Consider the following 20,467-nt stretch of genomic DNA (forward strand, 5'->3'; position numbering starts at 1 on the left):
TTTGTACACCCTCCATACATACATTGTCTGGTTTTACCTAATCTTGATAATGCATTTGATACTTCTGCATTAGTGAACATGCAATTGGGTTTGTCTTCGTCATAATCTGATCCGAGTTAATTGGGAAGCGAGGTTACCCCCACTGTCACCTTTACTCAGTCTCGTCTTCTGTTTATGATTTGTAACTGGTTCCTTATACTTGCTCCTGTTATTTGTTGGTCATTTCGAGAAGCGAGGTTGCCCCACTAACTATTAACAATGTATCATATCTGAGGAATTACATATGTATACTATATATTCAAAACTTAAACTCCACTTTATAGTATCAGCAAGAAGAAAAAAACGTGATGAAAACCTATACTTGTCAAAATCATGTGCAAGCCCGGGCTTATTGGATTACATGGTAGCTACGTACGCGCCTGAATACAAATGTTTACTAATGTCACGGAATTAGATTAGAAGTAATTGGAACATAATGTTTTTAATTGGTTTTCAATAGATTTTTTTCGTGAAATGGGTACACGCAATTGCTCCTTTTTTAATTCAATTGATAAATTAAGTTTCTGAAACTGTGCACTACAATTCTGTTGGTAAACATTTATTAATTGCCAACCATGGGGCAGCGAAATTTTCGGGCTACCACAAGTCTACAGTAGCTACACCGAAAAACAAGCGTTAGTGGGACCCTGACTAAAGCGGGAAATAAAATGGACGAAGCATGTGTTTGTAAATAAAGGTATGTTTACTTCTGTCATATGGTCATTGCAGTGCCTCAGAGTGGATTAATGGTACTTTTTTCGTTGGATTAACATTTTTCTTAATTTTATAACTTCAGAAGTATGCTTGTCAAAGGCACGAATCATGGCCACTAGGCAGATTGAACACCAGTCCAGTACGGCCCGTAAAACTTTTAGCAGAACATTCATCTGATTTCATCAGCTGTTCATAGATTTACCATCACATTCAGCTCTTCTCTGTAACTTAATGCCTAATGTGTAGGCTTTTATTGAACTTGCGTTCGAATTCAATGAATTTACAAGTGAATTAATTACATGTTAATCCAATGATGCAGACATTAATATTAATTCTTAGCGAGCCAGAGTCGAGATGTCCAAACTAAACACGCCGACTTATTGGATTATACTCAGAGTAACTTAATGGAAACATTGTTTATTATATGTATAAAACATATGGTAATGCAAGTTATTTTGATATAGAGTGCTCAAATAACTGAAGGAATAGGCGTTTTGTCGTTATTTCAACTGGAGATCCCCATCAAACAGTAAAAGTATAACCGTGGATATCCAAGAAAAGGTCCAATAGTTAATAATAATAATAATAATATGTATTCAGGTAAAAGGCAAATAATACACTTCTATCACATTTTGCAGATTGGACATAAATATATATATATTATCACAGAATGAGATCTTCTTAAATAAGTTATTTATGCCATAAGATAATTAGAAGTCAGTCGGGTGTTAAAACTGGATTGGATTAGATTAATTTAGGCCTTTACCTGGGATGACCCATAAAGCCACATTGTGGCTTAATTCCAATGGGGTCCCTTACCACTACATCAGCTTATATGAGCCACAAAGATGCTGAAATCCCTGCATTAGACACCTTGTAATAACACCTTTATATTGTGGTTTGCTGTCAATTTCAGCAAACTAGAACTCAAGCTAGACAGTTAGGTTTGTAGGAAACTTCTTAGAATTAAAGGTGCACTTTTGATACAGTACTGCACCAATTCAGAGTCGAAATCACTTCTCTGTATAATGGTAGCTACTAAAAGCTAAGTTTATAAATCAGGATGTTTTGTTATTTCTTTGTTAACACAAAAGATGCTGAGGAAACTTAAAGTCCAAGTGTTAAACATCACATAAAATATCGAAGCAACTTCAGGGAAGTACTGAAACATCTTGTACAAGTCAATTCATCACATCTCTGTACCAAAACAATCGAGCTATGTATCCTGGTAAGTCTAATTAATTTCATACATGTAACTTGCCTACAATTACGGGCAGATTTTAATTGTACATAGTATTGTGGTCACCTTTTAACTTCGCGCTAGATGGAATTTCCCTTTAGCTCATGATCAGTGGTAGAGCGTCTGACTAGTAAGTTTGGGATCGCAGGTTCGATCTGCGGTGGAAGCACACTACTCTCTCTTTTTCTGTTACTGAAAGTTTTTTGACAAAGATGTACTTTTTTTTTATTTTTTTTGTACAGATTGGTAACTGGCAGTAACTTCCTAGTAATGATCATTTGAGTAATCAAAGATTTCATCATGTCTAGAAAAAAATTCATTGCAACAATGGAGCTGATTCATAGGTAAGTAGTATGACCATTTAACATTAATTGAAGAATTTAAACGCGGAAAATAAAGACAAAAAACCCAGACAGGTTTTAGACCCGAATCTGTGCAGATCAATTTGTATTTTGGCCTGGATTTATATACCCATTTACTTACTTCAGTTTTAAGAATTATTACATTGTTTATGATAGATATAATAGTTAAACCAAATTAAAGGTGCAAATCATATATTAGAAAAGAAGTTTTTTTATGAATTACATATATATGGGATTTAATTAACACATTGTGTCTATGAGATTTACAGTACTGTCAGCGTACACTAATATTTCCAGATAAATATTTCTGAAGTTGTTTTGAAGTCAATTCAGATACATACCATATTAGCTCTCCTTGGCTAGTTAATAAGCCAATCAATGAGTCAGACTTGGGGATATACATTCATATTTTTACTTTGTAAAAGTTAAATCCAGTGTGCTAATTATTTTATTTTTCATTTCAGTGCAGGAGAGCAGGGTGGAGGCAACCAGTCCATGTATGAAAAAAGAACATTCCTTTCACATTTGCTGGAAAACTTTCTCACAGATGTCAATACAAGTTAGTCTTAGGCAAAATAAATTACTAATGCCTAATCATTCAAATGCATCTATCTTACTTTTCTAAGTGTTTAAAATTTTAACTTATATTCACAGCAATTGCATGATACATATGTATATATCTAAAAAGTAGTTAATCTAAAAAGTAGTTAATATATATAGATACGCATAAATTTGGACCTATATATAGACCTGATATAGTGGGATCTTGAACTAGTCTGGACCCAATGCTCTAGTTTCCTGAAATACATGTTAAACTATCCAAAAGTACTAGCATCAGGTAAGGGGATTCAGATATACATGTAATTCTCGATATTATGATGTCATAAATTGTGATATTATTGAATTTTAACATATTTTGTTGAAGCAATCTTTTCAGAAATATTTCAGAAAATACCTATATAGATAAAAATAGGAAACATAAATCCATAATACATGTATCAGTTTCTGACATATAACTCAAAGAAACATATAATTCAAGTAATAAAAATATTTCTATATTCACTTTAAGACCAATACGTGATATTGGTGTAATTTGTCTTTTGATATGTACAAAGTGTACAAGGTATTTATCGTTTCTTTTCATTAGTTGGAGAGTCGCTGCAGCAGTGTGAAGGCGAGTCGAGCGAGTGCTTCATGATTCTCCAGTGGTTCCGGCTGCTGATTGAAAAGCACTCTGAAATGTTCCTTTATGTGCCTGGCAGTCCTCCATCCGATGATGCCCATAGTCACCATCAGCAACCTGGTCAAGCTGGCAACGAGGAGAACCTTTCCTATGGTATCAGACACAATGTCTTAAGAACTTCCCTTTTAGATTTACCTCTGTTTTATGATGCCTTCTTTATGGAACATGTAGTATACTGCAAAACATTTCGTTCAGTTAAACTTTTGTCCTACGTGGGTAAAATCCCATATTTACCCCGGTGTTCATTTTGCCCTTTACATCTGGTTAGTTTGTCTATTATGTTGTTGCCTGATTTTATTTTCATGATAAATTTATCTCATTACAGAGGGCAAAAAAAGCCAAATTGAAACTGCTGTTTAACGTTTCCTGGTATAGTGTTGTTTGTCAGTCAGTGCTGCCTAACATTTCTTAACATATTTTCGGACAATAGCTCCCCAGTTTCCATATATGAAGCTGTCCTGGCTTTAGCATCATCATATGAGTTTTGCATGTTTAAATATCAGACACATTGATTTGATAACTGTTGCAGAGTTATTGCCCTTGATGTACTTGGAAAATTGTCCACACAATCATTCTCCTTTACAACAATAGACAGTTGTTGTGTATAGGTATTGGTATATTAATCCCACAATTTTTATTCTCTCACAGTGAAGGGTGAAGGTGACATTTCAATCCGTTTGCACATATGCATACTGTAGTTACCTTTTGTCATCACTCTTGAGATACAATATTTGTATGGATTTATATAAAACTTAATACAGTGGTAAAGTATGAGAATGCCTTTAAGGAGTTTGTGTTTCAGGGTACCAAGGTCACCATTACTATTTATAGATCATTTTTGTTATCACTCTAATGACTTAAATGTTGAACAGTTTTTCATCAAACATTCTACTATAGTCCAGTATATATGAGAATACCTTGAACAGGTTTATGTTTCTGGGTGTTACAACCACGGTCACTGAGTGTCATCACTCAGTCTCCAATCTGAACAGGTTCATTGAAAAAATTGACTCACTGTATCTCCCTGCATGATGTAAGAGGCAACTAATGTGTAGACCCCTACATGATGAAAGAGGCAACTAATGTGTAGACCCCTACATGATGTAAGAGGCAACTAATGTGTAGACCCCTACATGATTTAAGAGGCAACTAATGTGTAGACCCCTGCAGAATTATAGGTTTTCTTCCATGCATTCCACATTGAGGACATTGAAGAGACCGTTTTTGGTCTGATGCTTCTATTGCAAAACTTTAAATCTTTCCTTTCTTTCACATCTTTTTCTATACTTTCTTTATGGTGGTGTTTCCCTAGGTCTTGGTCTTGATAACTCCTTTAAGGTTGCGAGAATGTTAAGTCCCAAAGAAGCTCCTAGTCTCTAGTGACTTTCATTCCCTAACAGATTTATATGAATACTGTAATAGTTTTATTTGTTGGGTAAATCTTCGATGTTTCAACAAAAAAAGTAGACAGAAATAATGTGTAATCTTTTTTTGTGTCCTGATTTCCATAACTACGGAAACTGTAAATCCTGGTTAAATTAACATTACAGCCTTCACAACTTGGTGTCTGGCCAAACTGCTGCGACTGCTGAGCTCCAGTCAGTGTGCCAACCTTCATCAGAAGTGTATCTCCGTGGTGGTCGATCTGCTGCAGCTGGTCAAGTGGAAGGACATCCACTTTTACAACAGCCTACTGTCCAGTCTTATACACTCCATAGCAGGTATGGGTCCAGTCTCTTATGTAAACATCCACCTGTTACTGTCCACCAGCATTGACGATTGGAGAGGCTGTTTTTCATCTGTCTGTCTAGATTCATAGATATTTAGCCCAAAGTAGGAACTGATCCATTTCTGCATTACTGTCTTTATCTGACATTGAACCCATGCTTTATCAATGCCAAACAAAATCTATTAAATTTTCCTGTAATAAGCCACCCTCCCATAGCCAAAGATTTTATGTTGACACTCTGGGCTTCCTGAAAGATAAATATTGAAAGTGTTATTGCGGAATAGTTACATGTTTTTGTGCAATTTGTACCCATCGTAGATAAGGAGTGGTCACTTTTGTTACAGACCTGGTGAAGCTGAACGAGAGGTTGTACAGTACAGACGAAACTCTTCCAGACGAATCCCTGAACAGGTTCACTTACAGGGATGACCATGTTCGACAAAGCCTGGTCGACCCTGCAGAGGTTTGTGCACAATTGTTTTAGAAATGGACATAAGTTTGCTCCAGAGGGACTTATACAATAAGATAAATTAATCACACATATGCGATGTATAAGAAATGATTGTCTAAAACATCTTAAACAATATATCAGATAGCAATAGTATGGGATGCAATAAATATTATTTTCTATCATTAGAAAAACGAAAGAACTATTTATGAATTCCTCAATTTTAACTAGTCCAAGACAATCAGTCTATTGGTCATGTTAACCCAAAATGCATCTTAACTCATTCACCCCTGAAGACACATTTGAACTCTTCCAATTCAAAGGTTGGAATAGTTCATTATGAAATTTCAGTTGTGAATGAGTTAACATTATAAAAAATATCAACCATTCACCATAGAATGCACCTGTGAGAATGGACTGAGACTACCAACCATACATGGGGTCTATACTTTGTGAGATTTATCTTTCCCTTAGACTCTCTAATCCGGGAAAACAACTGATGTATCATATATAGAAATTGAGTGTTTTTATCTCGTAATAAGACCATACCCGGTAATAAGCCCACCCATATCTATTGCATTTTAGTAGAAATAACAAATAAAATCTATTTCATTGTCCTGTAATAAGCCCACCTCCCAATTTTAAGTCAAAGGTTGTGGAGGCCCCCTGGGCTTATTAGAGAATGATTACAGTGTATATATACGTATGTTGTAGCATTCAAGTCCTACTAATGTCAAGCTGTCCCCGGCTGTCATTCAAGTGTCTACAGTTGAAACGTGTGAAATGCTCCAGGTCAATCTCACGTAAGTCGAACCTCGTAAGACGTTCATGGTAAGGAACTAAACCTGGGAAGTTCATGGTGATGAACTAAACCTTGGAAGTTCACGATGATGAACTAAACCTGGGAAGTTCACGGTGATGAACTAAACCCGGGAAGTTCACGGTGATGAACTAAACCTGGGAAGTTCACGATGATGAACTAAACCCAGGAAGTTCACGGTGATGAACTAAACCCGGGAAGTTCACGGTGATGAACTAAACCTGGGAAGTTCACGGTGATGAACTAAACCTGGGAAGTTCACGATGATGAACTAAACCCGGGAAGTTCACGGTGATGAACTAAACCTGGGAAGTTCACGGTGATGAACTAAACCCGGGAAGTTCACGGTGATGAACTAAACCCGGGAAGTTCACGGTGATGAACTAAACCGGGAAGTTCACGTTGATGAACTTAACCTGGGAAGGCATAATGTTAAAATATATTTGCAGTTTTTAACTCCAGGAGGAATTACACAGGCTATGTAACTTTTACAATGATTTATAAATTGAAGGTAAAGGATACCAACAAGTTAAACCAAATTATTACCAATGTCACTTTTGTAAAATATTCGTTTAAGACTTTTCAAAAGAAATATTTAAAAAAAATCACATGTTGCCATACACATGCCAGAAGTGTAATTCTTTGAAATTTGAATGTTTGAAAATAAAAAGAAAGAATAGAAACAAGAATATTGCTCAGATATTTAAGTTAAAAGTTATGGATATGTAAAGTTTAATACATCAACAACACCAAAAAAACAAAAATTGATAAAGGAAAAAAAGATGTTTCATTTGCTGTAGGGAGCTGCTGGGTCATGTGGTGGAGGATGTAGGGATGGTGACCCACAGCCTACTCCCAGCTGTGTGGGCCTGCATGTGTTGGGCAGTGGAAAATGGAAACCTTGATCTCAAGGCAGTAAGTAGTAGATACTTGTTCCACTGTAAGCTTGACCACGAGGAAATAAGTACAAGATGTGTCTTGTGAAACCTAGACATCAAGGCTATAAGTAGTAGATACTTGTTCCACTGTAAGCTTGACCACAAGGAAATAAGTACTAGGTTTGTCTGTGAAACCTAGACATCAAGGCTATAAGTAGTAAACTTGTCTTGTTAAACAGTGACCTTAATCTTGAGGCTGTAAGTGGGCAAGATGTCCTGTTACGATTGACCTTGACCTTGAGACTAAGTAGACAACTTTCTTGATTTTTTACTCAGTGACCCTGAGGCTGTATGTAGACAACTTGTCTTGTTACACATTGACCTTCACCTCGAGGCTGTAAGTAGGTATAATGTCCTGTTACACCTTGACCTTGAAACAACTTCTCTGAATTGTTACTCAGTGACCTTGACCTTGAGGCTGTAAACCCAATCTAACAGCTTCATCTTCAGGTATGGTAAAAAAAATCTCGTTGGAGTAGTTGATTTACATGAACATATCTCTTTTTTAGGCTTCATTCTTTGTAATTAGCGAGACGTTACGGCACACTGGTCTGCCCATGCTCAGTGTTATTGACTACTTCCTGTCATGCTCAGTAGCTGTACTAGACTTGATGTGCTCTGGTTGTCAAGGAGGAGAGAAAAAGTGAGTTAAATTTAAAACCAAGCATTTTTACTTTCTACCATATAACAAAGATTGTCACAGAGGAATTGTTTAAATATATATTTTTTTATTATTTTGGGGTCAGCTGAATAACTCATTTCACCTATTGTAATCGCCCATCATTCGTTGTTGTGTCATTCCTGGTGTGTAAACATCACATTTTTGACTTCTCAGTTGGATGGTTGAGGAACTATAAGTGCAAAACTTTTTCCTTGTTAGATGGGTGGTAAAGGTGGAAGAAAATCTGGCCAGAGTACTTCAGGAAATCGTCGGTGCTGATAGAGCCACCCTGAAGCCGATCCATCTATCTGTGTCTCAGATGCAGTATCTTCTTTCCAAGATTGCCGTGATCTTGACCACAAAGGGCCTGACTGCCCTTCAGACTACCAATTTACTGCAGGGAGTGTCCAATATCATCAGCTTCATACTTGACACTGTACCCCGAGCCACTCTGTGCGGAAGCATCTTCAATCCGCTGATCACCAATATGTTTGCAGCCTTGCTGAATCACTGTGGTCAATTTCAAGAGCTTAAGGTACATAGATTTATATAATTGGTCAATTATGTTCAAAACTGCATCTAAATTTCATTTTTGTTTTATAGTCGACAGCTGCATATTAAAATTGCGTCAATTTTATTCAGAGGAATACAAAGTTATTCTATTGATCAAAATATTATTAAAAGTTCACAACTTTATTTTAGAGCTAAAAATGAATGTAATGTTGATTTTTCCCTCAGTTTTTGGTGTCCCCATTGGTCAAGTCTATTATGCTGGAAGTACCCAGTGACCAGAGCGTTGAATCTGTGTCCAGAGGAATGATGTCGGAACAGGACGATGATCAGCCCGGGCCATCTCAATACGGACAACGTAAAAGGTATTACTTTTTTGTTCAGTTCAGAATGCTGTCCGATATTAATGATATATGTGCCCAGAAGTATGTTCTGAAGCTAGTTTTTTCCTTGGAATATGGGTCAAAGTCAATATTAACATTGTATACTTGCTGTAGATTTCCTTTGGTAAGGTATCACATATCAAAACAAAGATAATACGCTAACAAACCCAAGGCATGTCATGGCACAGCATATGCCAATTGCAATGTTGCACCCATGTGACCTAGAGAATCAAAGGTGTACAAAGGCAGGGTGTGTTCCCCCTTAAGGATGCTGGGCAGGTCCAATTGGTAAAATTGGTGAATTTCAGTCTTTATAAGTCTACTGCTTGTAAAGAGCTCGATGAATGTTAACCAATTTAGTATATATAACATTGGACAAGGGAAATTTATTTGCTGCTCTTATTGCAGTAATCCCTTACAATGTCTGTTATACTTTCCCAAATTCTACTTTGTGGCACTGGTTAAAACAAAACAAAACAAAAATCAGTACCAAATAAATGTATTGTTGTCATGATAGGTCCTTTGTGGAGATCTTCATCTGAGGCTTATTTAGTGGATAACATTGTCTACAGCTTTTGGAATTGTGAATCTTTTGTATATTCTATGTGTAGAAAGATAGATTGCAAACATTTTGATGATTTAGTTCATCCTTTTTTTTTAACACTTTAGAGTATTGCTTATGTTTGTAGGAAGGCAGAGACCTTGAATAAGGATGGTCGCATCAGACTGACCAAGCGTCATCGGATGGTCAACACCAAGTTAGCCTCCCTGATCACCATGGTGAAAGATGGAGGGACCAAGGTAATCTGTACATGTCTCCTATCTGATCACTTTGTAACATTCCAGATTAAAAATGATAGCAATATACTGTTTAAATTTAATGATATAAAAATCTGCGATTTTATAAGCAACCGTGCACAATGTTGGAAATTCATGACATTTAATAATGTATTGTATTTTAGTGGTTTTATGCTTTGTCTTATGTCTGGGCTCGTATTCATGAAACTGTTCTCATGCTCAAGCATGGATTCCGTGCTCAAACCAATCTACTTATAACACACTTAAATCAATATGTCAGATTTTCAAAAAGTCAAATGTAAACATTGAAAACAGTTTTCTGCATTAAGTCTCTGCATTTTTTTTCCAAATTATTGACAAATTAAGTTTAACAGGTACAAGAAAATTGGCTTGAGCACAAAATCCATGCTTGAGTATGAGAATGGTTTCATAAATACGGGCCCTGGTGAAGCACAAGGTGACACTAGAATTTTATTTGACGGGTATTGCCAGCATGTTGTATAAAATGGTTTCATAAAGGTTTGAAATAGTTACTGGCGACATTTCTAAAGGCACAGTTAACGTTGCAGATCAATAATCTTTGTGTTGTGTACAGATAGTGTGTGGACATGCTCTGGTATAGCAGTAAACATTAATTAAAGTACAAACCAAGCCCAGTAAGCAAATGTTCTAAGAGACCCTATGAAGGACGTTTCGACTAGTTTTGGTAATTCCTTCAAAATCCATGATTGATCATTAGGGCTACAATGATACACTAACCTGACGATATGATACGTATCCCAATACTGTGGTCACGATTCAATAGGTATCCCGATACTGTGGTCACGATACAATACGTATCCTGATACTGTGGTCACGATACAATACTTATCCCGATACTGTGGTCACGATACAATACGTATCCCCGATTCTGTGGTCACGATACAATATGTATCCCGATACTGTGGTCACGATACAATACGTATCCCGATACTGTGGTCACGATACAATACGTATCCCCGATTCTGTGGTCACGATACAATACGTATCCCGATACTGTGGTCACGATACAATACGTATCCCAAAAAGGACATGACTTTAAAGTTTCATACAATTCACGTTTTTCGACATGCATGCCACTAGGGTAACATAATGATACAGTGTTTGGTTCACAGGTACTGCCGAGCATGGAGGGAGTATGTGTCTGTGTGGGCATTCTCATTTCATGTCTGCAACAGACTCGTACCGGGTCAACGTAAGTGAAATACATCTCTTTTGTACCCCGGTCTTGACGTGAAGTATTGTCTGTCTGCCCTTCCATGACTGTTAACATTTGCTTGTCTGGAAGAAACTTCTGATGCAATAACAACGTATCGATGGTTTTTAAAAAGGAGTGAATGCCATGAAAGAAATAGCTTACACTCATTTTACCATAAATAGTCTTATTCTGAATATGTGCACATATTAAAGTGTTCTCAAGTTATATCCCTTTTGAAGAAGTTTAGAGGACTTTTAATACTATTATCCTTCTTTTTGTTTCTCTGTGGAGCTTGGAACATTTTTCTCAAAATTAATATACAGATGTTAATTTTGAAATCACAGAAGTAATCCACAATATTAAAATTGTACAGTCCAGGATAATTATTTCACTTAACCTGTAAATTCCTTCATAACATTTAAAATTTAAAACTTTTGTCTACAACTTAAATTATTCTTGGTATTTCATGTCAAATGTGCCGGAATAAATTCTAACTACAAGGTTAGGGCCAACCTTGTGGACTTTTAGCCCGCTAGCAGAGTCAGCTACCTTGTTACACAAAACAATTACTGGAAATACAAATATTGTTCTTGACGGAAGTGGATTTAGTGTCATGTTATGAATGCTTGTTTAGATTTAGTTTTGATGATATTGCAGATCGGGACGAACGTCATTCCAACACTGGTTGCCACAGACAACATGCCACGAGATTGTGTCGACTGCTGCCGCTGTCATCCAGCTGTGTCCTGATTGGTCTACGGCATCCATCAATCAAATGCTCGGCACTGTCTTACAAACATTTGCCACTCTGCTCTGTCATTATGGTAAGTAGAATTTCTTTCTCCATGGTCGACTTGAGTCTTTCACTATGGTCGACTTGTGTCCTTTACTTACAGTAAGTCATCTGTGAGTGACTAGAGTCCTATAAAAGGACTCTAGGCCTTCTACATGCAAAATTTGAGATTGACCTGAGTCCTTCACTATGGGTACGTCATCTGTGAGTGACTAAAGTCATGTATAGGGGACTCCAGTCCTTCTCTTTGGGAAATTTGAGTTATTCTATATGAGGGACTTGTGCCAAATGTTGAGATCGTTAATCGCTTATTGGTGTAAATATGGAAGCCATGCTCTAGGGTACCTTAAGCTAGTGGTAAAATTTACAACAGTTCTGTTTGTTGTGATATGATTGGGACATCTTTGTACGACTTAACCTTTAACTCCTTTATTTCAATAAAATGTACTAGAAGTCAAGTCATCAAACTTCTTGATATGAAGATACGTTATAACAAGTACCTACTACACCTATAATACATCAAATGCCTGTCACTTTGACTGACATTTTCTTTGACTTTGGTTAGACTTTTCATTTAGCTCCATTTCTTTGTTCAGACTTTTCGTTAAGTCTCAGATTTCCATCAAAGGAAGAGCAGGGATCATATGTATACATTTTAGTTTTCAATAAAACTGAAAAAACATGCTATGACAGTAACATTGTCATCAAACTTCATTTGTCATAAAAGTGGTTGCATGATTTCACGTAATAAACTACTATATTTGTTGCCCATAAAATCTGTTTTTTGACCTTGACCCATGTCATGTAACATGTTATCTTGTATGGATACAGATGCTGGCGATATTGACCCTCAAGATATGACCACCATGTGTTGGATCTCCTCTCTCACCTGGGTACCAGTAAGTCTAAAAAAAACCACTAGTGGTCAAACCTAAAATAGACCACACAACACCTAGTGGTCAAATTTACATTAGGCTGCAGAACACCTAGTGGTCAAACCTGGATTCGGTCACAATACCCAAATATAGCTAGTACTCCAACCTATTACAGACCACACAACATTCTTTCAAAAGAAAAGTAGTAATTAATGATAAAGCATATAATGCACATTGAATGGTAAAACACTGAGAGACCCGTGATGATGTTACTTTGATATTTCAGAATGACCCCTCGTGTATGGACATGAAGATGACCCACACCAAACAAGTGGTCAAGCTGAGTCAACAACTCTCGGAAAACCTAGGTCAGAGCTTCGTAATCTCACAACTGTCGAAATTCCTTCTCTGAGAAGGTGTTGAAAAAATCTCATTCATTCATGATTGGTTGTGGTCCAGAATGTTTTACTTGTTATTACCTCTTCTTGCCGTCATCATTTTGTCACCCTTTAAACCTAGAGTTCCAGTACACGGAGGTTCACTAAACCCAGAATGCTGGTAGGTTGAGGTTCAACCCCTGGTAATGGAGGCAATATGTGTCGGACAACTAAATAGGATCTGACCTAATTGTAGAAACCCTGTTTTTACCTGGTGGCCATAGGTGATAGATCTGTATCCCATTATACTGTATGTATCCTGCAATAAGCCCAGGGGACCAACATACCATCTCGGTATAGGGAAGCTGGGCTTGCTTAGTACAAGACAGGGAGTTAGTATTTATTGGCATTTCTACTGAACTGCAATAGATGTGGGTAGGCTTATTACAAGGCATGGGCTTACTGTCAGATAAATATGGTATACTATATATGTTGTATCTGAAGTAAAGAAAAGTAGGAGAGACACCATTGAACATCTGTCCCTGCTGTATGTTTCCCCTGGTCTCTTTATTTCAGACGATACTGTTAAATTGGAGAGTCTGCGTGTCTTATCATTTCTGCCTAAAGATGTTGCCCCGAAGTGGAGAGTGCATGTCTTCAGACAGGCATTTGTGAGTATCTTAGAGTTTGCTGTGCTCAGTTGACTGATTATGTTGACTGGTACACTTCAATGTTTGACAGATACATACCAATAATAGACCAAATAATGCATCTTATTGATCCCAATGGTTTTAAAGTGATCAGGGAAATCTGTTACATTTTCCCTAAAATTAATTGACCAAGGGTAGCGAAGCGAGCACAGGTATGTCATGTATTCAAATTCTACCACACACTTTGGCTGAAGTTTCACAATATTCAAATTGAGTTAATATATAAATTGAGGGTGGAAAAAGTTCAATACAAGTATCTTTCTTGCAAGATAAGATTAGCTACACAGGCCATTAGGGCCTCTTGCTTCGTTCAGACTATGAACGAGTTTGAACTATACAGACAATAGAGTTGTGAGCTGATGGGTAAATGTTGTAATATCCCTGCCGAATCCCCTGTATGAACAGTGATACCTCAGAGTGATATAAACCATTGTAGGGTGATGGTCAGTCCAAAATGCGCCGGTCAGCTTTGACCACGTTTCCATTGCTCCTGCATCACCTTGGACCCAATGCAAACCATCTGGTGTACGAGCTCATTCAGTAAGTCAAAACAAATCAACTTTTCATTGGTAACAATGCTTTGATTATCACCGTCAAAACAAGGCATCAAATCCAGTTGTTCAGAGCCTGGTTAGCTTAAATGTTGTTTTTGAAGAAAAAAAGATGACATGTATTTTTGGTTTTAGTTTAATTTGAATCCCTGTACATGTAATTTTCTTTTCATATTTCAATATTTTAAAGATATACAAGGTAATAGATTCGTGTTAAAATGTCATCAATAACTTTTGAGATTCTATCTTTTCTACTGCAAACACTGTCTTCATTATGTTACTTAGGTAACCCATCACTAAATGCCATGTATAACATTATACCTTAGCCTTGATCATTTCCATCAATTTTTACCAGTTATTTTACATGATTCATGCATTCTTTGATTTTGTCTTTCTAGGGTAGCTTTCCAACCATGTCTTAAGTTGATATAATTATTCACAGTTCATGCGTTTTAGCACTGTGCCTAACAACAGTGTGAGTATGTGACATCATTAACTGTAATAAACTTGAGAACTGATCCTTTACAGTTCCCTGGTGAAGGACACTGACCCAGAGATACAGAAAGCTCTGGCAGATACTGTAGGAAAGCTGGCTTGTGTTGTATGCAGGAAAAGTGTTGTAAGGTAAATCATATATTGAGTAGGTAAACCATTGTCAGGGAAAACTTATGGTGTGTGAATGTTGTTAGGTACATCCTATGTTGTGTGTTGTGTGAATATGTTTAGGTGCATCCTATGTTGTGTGTTGTGTGAATATGTTTAGGTACATTCTATGTTGTGTGTTGTGTGAATATGTTAAGGTACATCCTATGTTGTGTGTTGTGTGAATATGTTTAGGTACATCCTATGTTGTGTGTTGTGGGAATATGTTTAGGTACATCCTATGTTGTGTGTTGTGTGAATGTTGTTAGGTACATCCTATGTTGTGTGTTGTATGAATGTTGTTAGGTACATCCTATGTTGTGTGAATGTTGTTAGGTACATCCTATGTTTTGTGTTGTGTGAATGTTGTTAAGTACATCCTATGTTGTGTGTTGTGTGGATGTTGTTAGGTACATCCTATGTCGTGTGAATGTTGTTAGGTACATCCTATGTTGTGTGCATGTTGTTAGGTACATCCTATGTTGTGTGTTGTGTGAATGTTGTTAGGTACATCCTATGTTGCGTGTTGTATGAATGGTGTTAAGTACATCCTATGTTGTGTGAATATGTTTAGGTACATCCTATGTTGTGTGAATGTTGTTAGGTACATCCTATGTTCTTTGCTGTATGAATGTTGTTAGGTACATCCTATGTTGTGTGTTGTGTGAATGTTGTTAGATACATCCTGTGTTGTGTGAATGTTGTTAGGTACATCCTATGTTGTGTGTTGTATGAATGTTGTTAGATACATCTTATGTTGTGTGGATGTTGTTAGGTACATCTTATGTTGTGTGTTGTGTGGATGTTGTTAGGTACATCTTATGTTGTGTGTTGTGTGGATGTTGTTATGTACATCCTATGTTGTGTGTTGTGTGAATATGTTTAGGTACATCCTATGTTGTGTGAATGTTGTTAGGTACATCCTATGTTGTGTGTTGTGTGGATGTTGTTAGGTACATCCTATGTTGTGTGGATGTTGTTAGGTACATCTTATGTTGTGTGTTGTGTGGATGTTGTTAGGTACATCCTATGTTGTGTGTTGTGTGAATGTTGTTAGGTACATCCTATGTTGTGTGAATGTTGTTAGGTACATCCTATGTTGTGTGAATGTTAGGTACATCCTATGTTCTGTGCTGTATGAATGTTGTTAGGTACATCCTATGTTGTGTGTTGTGTGAATGTTGTTAGGTACATCCTATGTTGTGTGAATTTTGTTAGGTACATCATATGTTGTGTGAATGTTGTTAGGTACATCCTATGTTGTGTGTTGTGTGAATGTTGTTAGGTACATCCTGTGTTGTGTGAATATTGTTAGGTACATCCTATGTTGTGTGAATGTTGTTAGGTACATCCTATGTTGTGTGAAGTAAACAGTTGTCAAGTCAATTTTCAGGTAAAACGTATGTCATGTGTAAGAAGCTGTACTGGGAAGGTGTTGGAGAGGTAATACCACATCTATGGTGTCAGGATTTTATGTAATCTTGCTAAACTCTGCTTCATTATTTAGACCAAGGCAAGAATAGTTAAATATTATCAAGTCTAGTGTAATAGATTATATTAGTAGGTCATGTTTGTTTGTTTGACTCCATGAAAGTTTCTTCTTGGAATTTTTATTGTTGCAAAAAAATATTGGATATGTGGAAATCATTCACAAAATGATTTTCTTTTTTTGATATTTTCTTGTGTCCAGTGAAAAAAGAATTAGAGCAGAATTATGAAAATTTACACACCATCAATATATACCGGTAGTCAAAATGTAAAAGATTTACCATTTCAAATTTTACAATGATGTTGTTTTTTATTTACTGTTGTAGCAGCTTCAAGAAACCTGGGACCTTTTCTACCACACAGACTTTACAGTGTATCTCATGTGACAAATTACAAGGTCAGTCTCTCGGGTAACAAATTACAAGGTCAGTCTCTCGGGTAACAAATTGCAAGTTTAGTCTACTGTACAGTAAAACTCATATGGCAAATTACAAAGTTAACGTTGGTGAGGCTGTATGTCTGATGGTTGACTCTTCAATTTGTTATTTTTATAGACAAGGATTCTTGTAAGTCGACCAAGGAGCGACCACGGCTAGTGGATCCTAACATGTTCTCCAAGTTCCTGGTTTTACTGGACGCGGACAACCGCGAGGTCAAGTTAGGTGAGTGACATATATCTGCTTGTAAAGCAATCCTACTTTGTCTGTAAATATCCTCTTACAGTTGATAGGGCTCACCATCAGAACTTCTTTTTACAGTAGGAAAGTAAGGGGAGAAATATACTGTATACCAAGAAATGTTTCGTGCAGTTTTATTTTTGTCTTTTTCGTGAAGGGCAAAAATGAACACTGGGCGAATATGGATATTTCCAGTGAAGGACGAAAGCTTGACAGAACAAAAGTTTGACAAAAGTTTAACAGGACAAAAGTTTGAAGTTTGACAGGACAAAAGTTTGACATGACGAAAGTTTAACAGGACGAAAGTTTGACAGGACAAAATACTCATGCAGTAGTGATAGATGTTATTTATCTGCCTAATGCAGCAAAGATGAGTAATCTGTAACTGATCCACTTCTCCTCCCATTACAGCCATGATAAGAAGCCTGAAGAGGATGTTTGGACACATTGGTCTGAGTAGTAACAACCCAGCTACTAAAGGCATGCTCAACACAAGTCTACGGCTGATTGAGGATAGCGACTACAGCGTCCGAGTTAGATTCAGGTGTGTACAGGTAATCGTTACATTAGACTACCAAATATGAGTCGTTTCTGTCTGCATCAATAATTAAGGGTTACGCCCTAAATGCAGTCATATCTTTCCTTCAACCTTGGAATATGTCATGACAAAATCGAAGACTCACAGTAAGCTATATAGATAGTTGTAGATTTAAAAGACATGTCATTCACTAGGCTGATACCTGTCTTTTGTTTGTGTCTATAGAGGAGTTACACACAAACGGTTTTAGCGTAACAAACGGTTTTAGCATTACGCTATCGCTGGATTCATTTGATTTTCATCAGAGACATCAAGCTAGTCTTTTTGTTTCATCCACAGGGTATGGTGTAAGGAACCTTTGATTTTGTTTTGACCTATTCCAGGGACACAGAGAGCATTAGTGTATCGAGAGCGAAACCCTTGGATTTTGAAGATGCAATAATTAATGCAGACAGAAAATGGACTCAAGCTTGATATTTCAAGGATGTATTTATTACAGAACACTCAACCTGCTCTTCTCTAGGTTTGCTTCTTAGAAAAGAAGCATAAGAGGCCTGTGGATGACAGCTTATATTTGATATTTTTGAGATATTGTACAATCCTTATTTAAATGCATCACAAATTTTGATGTTACACTTTGATGAAAATTTTGGAAAACAGTTGATTTTATTTCTTGTTTCTTCAGCCATATCATCAGTTGTTTGGTGGGCGACAGTTCCAGCGAACTTAACCATGTTATGGTACGCAAACTAAAGACGGCACTGGACAAGGCTCGTGAGGACGGAAACGTACGGCTGCAAGAGACCATCCTCCTCACGGTGTCTCGGCTGGGCAGGTCAGTGTTACAAGGCTGAGTGTCAGAACTGTGAGGCAAGTTTGCCCTGGTGTGTGACTAGCTTTACGTGTCTTAAACCTAGGAGCTGGCAGTTGTTTTAAACTATTGATGTTGAAGATTATTTTCTCTTGGCACAGCTCATCTCTTAATGAAGGTTGTCGCATAGGCAGGTTTAACTGTATGTGGATATTTGTTTAATGCACTGCCTTACCTTCAACACCATCTAGGGTTTTGAGAGTTTTGATAAGCCACCAGATTGTGACTATGCCTTGCTCTGTTACTAGACTGGCTGGGGATGACCTGATTCTGGTTGTGATTGTCAGCCTACTGGAGAACCTGTTGTCCCCAGTGCCGCTGATTTCCGCGGTGGCTTATGAACAGGTTAGTATCGTCCTTCTTCATGTAAATAGTGATTACATAGTAAGTCATCACCAGTCAAGCATCTTTTATCCATCAATCACTAATCTGGTTGTTCCAATGACTAGCCAGTGTTTAGGGGACAGCTCACAATCTACCTACCTTTGATGAGAATGGCTGGAGTATCAAAGTTCCCACAATCTACCTACCTTTGATGAGAATGCCTGGATTATCAAAGTTCTCACAAACTACCTACCTTTGATGAGAATTGCTGGAGTATCAAAGTTCCCACAATCTACCTACCTTTGATGAGAATGGCTGTAGTATCAAAGTTCCCACAATCTTCCTACCTTTGATGAGAATGCCTGGATTATCAAAGTTCTCACCATCTACCTACCTTTGATGAGAAGGGCTGGATTATCAAAGTTCGCCCAATCTTAAGTTCTCACAATCTACCTACCTTTTATGAGAATGGCTGGATTATCAAAGGTCTCACAATCTTTAGTTCTCACAATCTACCTACCGTTGATGAGAATGGCTGTATTATCAAAGTTCTCACAATCTTAAGGTCTCACAATCTACCTACCTTTTATGAGAATGGCTGGATTATCAAAATTCTCACAATCTACCTACCTTTTATGAGAATGGCTGGATTATCAAAATTCTCACAATCTACCTACCTTTGATGAGAATGCCTGGATTATCAAAGTTACGTTGTATTTTCTGTAACATCACTAAGTACTTTTTTATTACAGTTGAAGTCAGTGGCACAGTTCAAGAAAACAAAGACTCAAGATTTATTCATGAAATCAAGACTGTCAATTTGCAAGGTATGTCAAGTACATGTATAGTTTTCGGTAACTGAGACATAGATGGATTTGATGGTGAAATATAATTGGTTTTGATTTGTTGATGTATTGTAACAAAGACAACTGAGGTACAGATATGTGTTGTAAGGCTATAGATATAGATATGTTAGATGTAAGGCCTCTGGAATGTACATGTGTTAGTACGGTAATAAAATGTAGGTAAAACGGTAGTATGGGTATATTCGGATAAAGTTAGATTGGATTGATGGTCCTCGGACTACAGACATAGTAGGACCTGTTGTTCCTGAAGCTTGAGTCTCACTCTGTATGTCACAGTTCCTTGTTGAAGCCATGCATCAGGCCCAGATGTCTCCTGGGGGACGCACTCCAGAAGCTATCCTCAGAGACGTTGCAAAGGTCCTGGACTTCACAGACATAAAGTTGTTCCTACAGGTAATATGTTATCTGATAAAGGAGTTGTCGGAATACACTTTAGTAACAATGTGATATGTATCATGATGTTAGTGCCACAATTTGATCATTTTTGAATTAGTTTTGAATGCACTATGAAATAAGTGATAAATGCATGAGATCCAACATTATTGTTTGATAGAAATTAAAGATTTAATATTCCTTTTATTCTTGCATCATTTGGACAATAGTCCACCCAATAATTCTCCACCTGCCTTCCCA

The 20,467-nt window shown here is 37.1% G+C and overlaps 1 protein-coding gene across 1 annotated transcript; it reads left to right on the forward strand.

Moving 5' to 3' along the window:
- Positions 1-684: 684 nt before the first annotated feature.
- Positions 685-20,227, forward strand: LOC110460148 (serine/threonine-protein kinase atr-like; the record flags this gene model as incomplete). The annotated part of the gene is made up of 26 exons (XM_021512886.1): positions 685-736; positions 2,236-2,337; positions 2,820-2,914; positions 3,503-3,691; positions 5,149-5,319; positions 5,672-5,790; positions 6,490-6,578; positions 7,396-7,510; positions 8,043-8,176; positions 8,414-8,729; positions 8,933-9,069; positions 9,777-9,888; positions 11,040-11,119; positions 11,780-11,946; positions 12,747-12,814; positions 13,077-13,158; positions 13,744-13,838; positions 14,314-14,417; positions 14,957-15,052; positions 16,885-16,955; positions 17,113-17,220; positions 17,647-17,779; positions 18,459-18,608; positions 18,893-18,989; positions 19,721-19,795; positions 20,111-20,227. Coding segments are annotated over exons 2-26 (2,964 nt in total), but the record flags the coding sequence as incomplete, so codon positions are not given.
- Between the last annotated feature and the right edge of the window lie 240 nt (positions 20,228-20,467).

Source organism: Mizuhopecten yessoensis, unplaced genomic scaffold (genome assembly GCF_002113885.1).
Source record: "Mizuhopecten yessoensis strain PY_sf001 unplaced genomic scaffold, ASM211388v2 scaffold10331, whole genome shotgun sequence".
NCBI lineage: Eukaryota > Metazoa > Mollusca > Bivalvia > Pectinida > Pectinidae > Mizuhopecten > Mizuhopecten yessoensis.